Here is a 5,192-nt window from a genome sequence, read left to right on the forward strand (position 1 = left end):
CTGAACACACACACACACACACACACACACACACACACACACATGCAACACGCACCCTACGTGTGACTGTATAACTACAGCCCATTCCATGAAGCATGCTGACCGTCACTGCACATGGGGCCTGCTGACATTTTTCATGCCATTCCATGCCGTTTCATTTTGATAAGTGCTGTCACGGTTCCGTAACGGGTTGTGACCTGCAGTTTGAGGACCGCTCCCCTGCCCCCTGCTGGAATCTCAGGGAACAGCAGTGGACTCCGAAGCCTCTTCAGACACAGCCTTTGATTTCCCTCTGCACAGGCTGAGGCCCAGAGAAGGGAGGAGGCTGCCTGAGATCACAGCGGCAGGAGAGTCAGGCCGCGGGGGTTCAGGGCTCACAGAGAGACGCCCGAGGGCTGGGCAGGAGGCTGTTTAATTGTGGTTATGGAACACGTTTGTCCTCACTTGAAAAAGGCAACAGGACGGGCTTCCCTGGTGGCGCAGTGGTTGAGAGTCCGCCTGCCGATGCGGGGGACACGGGTTCGTGCCCCGGTCTGGGAGGATCCCACGTGCCGTGGAGCGGCTGGGCCCGTGAGCCGTGGCCGCTGAGCCTGCGCGTCCGGAGCCTGTGCTCCGCGACGGGAGAGGCCACAGCAGTGAGAGGCCCGCGTACCGCAAAAAAAAAAATGGCAACAGGACAATAAAGGAATCCTGGAAGAGCTGGGGTGCTGGCTCACGGGAAGGGGTGGTCCCGGCCCTGTCCTCAGTGTCCTGCGTGCCCAGCTGCCGAGGCTTCTGCTCCCCACCTCCCCACGGCCCCTTCGAAGGACCTCGGAGGCGAGGCCAGAAAGGCCCACTCCCAGCCCCCACAGCCCAGGCCAGTCCTCCCTGGAGACGTGTACGCACCAGTGGGATCCCCGAGACCTGGGCCCCCTCTTCTTCCATCCTCCAGGGAGTGCCTTGCGGCCGACAGCGGAGGAGGGGGGAACGGCGGCGGCGGCGGGGGCGCCATCAGGAGTGGCACCTGGGGGCAGACAGGCCTGGTCACTGGGAGGCCCAGGTGGGCCTCGACTTGGGCTCCCAGGTGGGGGTGGGAGGCATCCAGCAGGCTAGCCCTGGCCCGGTCTCCCTGGGGCTGGGGCTGTGCATCTGAACGGAGCTCGGAGAGGTACGTTTGCGGGAGTGAGGGGCAGCGCCCCTAGAGGTTCTGTCCACCCCTCCACACTGGTGAGCAGGGCTCCCCAAACACACCCACGCACTTGTCTGAGGGCTGCCACCCCTAGGTGAACCTCTCATCTCAAGGCCCGGCTCCCTCTGGAGGCAGCTTAACTCAGCAGCTCTGGGCTCTGGGTCAGGGTCTGGTGTCCCCCTCGTGCTCACTCACCACTCCTTGGCCTTACAAGAGACACGTGCACACTTGCACACACACACCCTCCCTGACTGTCCCCTGACTGTGCTGAGACACACTGCCTGGACCTGCCCCCTCTCTCAGCCCCGTAAACAGTGCGGCCGTGTGACCGCACCTCAGAGCAGAGGCGCTGTGCCCAGGACACACCATGCAGTGTCTAGGCCACTCTCCCAAGGGCCACTCAGAGACAGAGACCACCAACATTGCTCCCCGGCAGCCTGGGGTCAGGGAGATCCATCAGCCCCAGTCTGGGGCTGCAGGGGCACCCGCATTTCAACCCCATGTCTGCCCCGGGTCTGGGGCGAGGCACAGACCTGGCCTTGACCATCTCCCCTGCCCCCAAGCGCTGACTGGTGGGCAGCCGGAAAGAATCCTCGACCTGGAGGTGCCACTGCCCCTTGCATCCCCCCAGCTGAGGCCTGCAAGGTCTCAGCTTTTGCATCTGACCAATGGGAGCCAAGAGTGGAGACTGGAGCACACAGGCTGCTGTGAGGCCGCAGGTGGTGCGTGCCTCCCCAGGCGGCAGAGAAGTTCTCCGGGAGGACGCTGAGCTGTCCTCCAACGACTCCAGAGCGGGGCTTGCTGCCTTTTGGCTTAAAGCTGAACGTCAAAAGGCTGGCCGGCCGTCTTTCAGATGACCTGAGATCACAGCGGCAGGAGAGTCAGGCCGCGGGGGTTCAGGGCTCACAGAGAGACGCCCGAGGGCTGGGCAGGAGGCTGTTTAATTGTGGTTATGGAACACGTTTGTCCTCACTTGAAAAAGGCAACAGGACGGGCTTCCCTGGTGGCGCAGTGGTTGAGAGTCCGCCTGCCGATGCGGGGGACACGGGTTCGTGCCCCGGTCTGGGAGGATCCCACGTGCCGTGGAGCGGCTGGGCCCGTGAGCCGTGGCCGCTGAGCCTGCGCGTCCGGAGCCTGTGCTCCGCGACGGGAGAGGCCACAGCAGTGAGAGGCCCGCGGACCGCAAAAAAAAAAATGGCAACAGGACAATAAAGGAATCCTGGAAGAGCTGGGGTGCTGGCTCACGGGAAGGGGTGGTCCCGGCCCTGTCCTCAGTGTCCTGCGTGCCCAGCTGCCGAGGCTTCTGCTCCCCACCTCCCCACGGCCCCTTCGAAGGACCTCGGAGGCGAGGCCAGAAAGGCCCACTCCCAGCCCCCACAGCCCAGGCCAGTCCTCCCTGGAGACGTGTACGCACCAGTGGGATCCCCGAGACCTGGGCCCCCTCTTCTTCCATCCTCCAGGGAGTGCCTTGCGGCCGACAGCGGAGGAGGGGGGAACGGCGGCGGCGGCGGGGGCGCCATCAGGAGTGGCACCTGGGGGCAGACAGGCCTGGTCACTGGGAGGCCCAGGTGGGCCTCGACTTGGGCTCCCAGGTGGGGGTGGGAGGCATCCAGCAGGCTAGCCCTGGCCCGGTCTCCCTGGGGCTGGGGCTGTGCATCTGAACGGAGCTCGGAGAGGTACGTTTGCGGGAGTGAGGGGCAGCGCCCCTAGAGGTTCTGTCCACCCCTCCACACTGGTGAGCAGGGCTCCCCAAACACACCCACGCACTTGTCTGAGGGCTGCCACCCCTAGGTGAACCTCTCATCTCAAGGCCCGGCTCCCTCTGGAGGCAGCTTAACTCAGCAGCTCTGGGCTCTGGGTCAGGGTCTGGTGTCCCCCTCGTGCTCACTCACCACTCCTTGGCCTTACAAGAGACACGTGCACACTTGCACACACACACCCTCCCTGACTGTCCCCTGACTGTGCTGAGACACACTGCCTGGACCTGCCCCCTCTCTCAGCCCCGTAAACAGTGCGGCCGTGTGACCGCACCTCAGAGCAGAGGCGCTGTGCCCAGGACACACCATGCAGTGTCTAGGCCACTCTCCCAAGGGCCACTCAGAGACAGAGACCACCAACATTGCTCCCCGGCAGCCTGGGGTCAGGGAGATCCATCAGCCCCAGTCTGGGGCTGCAGGGGCACCCGCATTTCAACCCCATGTCTGCCCCGGGTCTGGGGCGAGGCACAGACCTGGCCTTGACCATCTCCCCTGCCCCCAAGCGCTGACTGGTGGGCAGCCGGAAAGAATCCTCGACCTGGAGGTGCCACTGCCCCTTGCATCCCCCCAGCTGAGGCCTGCAAGGTCTCAGCTTTTGCATCTGACCAATGGGAGCCAAGAGTGGAGACTGGAGCACACAGGCTGCTGTGAGGCCGCAGGTGGTGCGTGCCTCCCCAGGCGGCAGAGAAGTTCTCCGGGAGGACGCTGAGCTGTCCTCCAACGACTCCAGAGCGGGGCTTGCTGCCTTTTGGCTTAAAGCTGAACGTCAAAAGGCTGGCCGGCCGTCTTTCAGATGACATGGCTCCCGGCTGAGCCAGTGTCGCCTGGATGCCTGAGAGCACACGGCCGCCCCAGCTCGGGTCCCCAGCCGGGAGGGCCACTCACGGCGGTCTCTCTGGGCACCCACCGCTGGCTGTCAGACCAAAGCTCCTCACCCCGCTCCCTCCAGTGTGTAGCTTCGGGGGAAGGTGGCCTCAGGGCTGCCAGGCGGGGCAGAGAGGCTGGTTCCAGCCCGCCACCCCCAGGCGGGACCTGTGGTTTGGCGCTGGCGTCACGCGTGGGTGGCTCGTGCTGCAGCTCTGTTGAAGGTTCTCCAGTCTCTGTCTTGAAATTCTTAATCAGTTGTTAACCAGAGGCCCACGCTTTCATTTTGCACTGAGCCCTGCATGTGCTGTAGCTGGATCTGCAGGGCCAAGTCCCCCGGCCACGCTGAGTGTCCCCTGGCTCACCTGTAGGTGGGCCTGTCCCTCCCGCGGGCAAGGAGGCACAGGCGTTGGGTGGCCTCTCCAGCCTGGGGGGTTCCCGTCAGAAGAATCCCCGGCTCTGCAGCCACTGCCTCGGGCCCCTCAGTCGCATTCCCGTCCAGGACCCTCGGCCAGGCGGAGCCACGGGGAGGGGGACACAGCCCGAGCCCTTATATGTCATTGCCTTGCACCTCATACCTCACTCTCTGCAGGAATCTGTGCCGAGAGCCCAGGAGCCCTGGTCCGGCAGGGCGGGGAGTGTCTGCCAGGCCCCAGCCAGGAGGACCTTCGGAAGCAGGTGCTGGGCTGTGAGCACAGGAAGCTGTGGCCGTCCTGGACCGTCGGGGGCTGTCGCAGCTGCCGCCCCCAGGAGCTGGAGGTGTCGCATTAATATTTGAAGGCTGAGGTGTCAGGTGGCCCGGCGGGCTTGGGCTGGGTGTGGGATCCCTTACCACCGTGCCTTAACCCTCCGCAGCGCAAGGGCCGGGGGAGCGGACCCTCGGGAGAGGTGGGGGAGACCTGAGATCCCTGGTCACTCAAGAAGAGACCACCCAGAGGACTCCCGGAGTACAGCCCTCCAGGCACAGATGGGGAATCCGAGACTCAGAGAGGCAAGGGGCTTTCTCAAGGGCCCACAGCTGGGACGGGGCAGAGCTGGGACCAGAATCTTACTTGAGACCCCCCTCCTTGCTCCTTCCAGGACTGAGAGCCCCTCGAATCGCTGCTCCTTTCGTCCAGGGGCATCAGCAGTGGAGGAAGAGGCAGGCGGGTGGGGTCTCTTGTGCCCCTACCAAGGATGCAAAGCCCTGGCTGTGCTTCACACGGCTCTTCCTCTGGGCTGCCTTTGCACGGGAGGGACCCAAAAGGCAGAACAGGCTGCTCGCCGACTGCTACAGAACACGGGCCTTCCCAGGCTCAGGGGTCCCCGCCTGTGACACAAGTGTGTGCGCGCAGCAGCCATCTGAGCCCATATCGGTCACACTGGGACTTGGAGTGGGGAGGGGATCTGACAAAACACGACGC

At 64.3% G+C, this 5,192-nt stretch overlaps 1 protein-coding gene across 1 annotated transcript in view; it reads right to left on the reverse strand.

Moving 5' to 3' along the window:
- ESPNL (espin like) overlaps positions 1 to 5,192 on the reverse strand; it is a 34,553-nt gene that overhangs the window by 5,259 nt on the left and 24,102 nt on the right. Inside the window, exon 6 of the mRNA XM_007452894.1 lies at positions 2,583 to 2,700. Within this exon, the coding sequence (XP_007452956.1) occupies positions 2,583 to 2,700 (118 nt within the window). The remainder of the gene's footprint in view (positions 1 to 2,582; positions 2,701 to 5,192) is intronic.

The sequence above is a fragment of the Lipotes vexillifer genome, unplaced genomic scaffold, assembly GCF_000442215.2.
Source record: "Lipotes vexillifer unplaced genomic scaffold, Lipotes_vexillifer_v1.1 scaffold652, whole genome shotgun sequence".
Taxonomy (NCBI): domain Eukaryota; kingdom Metazoa; phylum Chordata; class Mammalia; order Artiodactyla; family Lipotidae; genus Lipotes; species Lipotes vexillifer.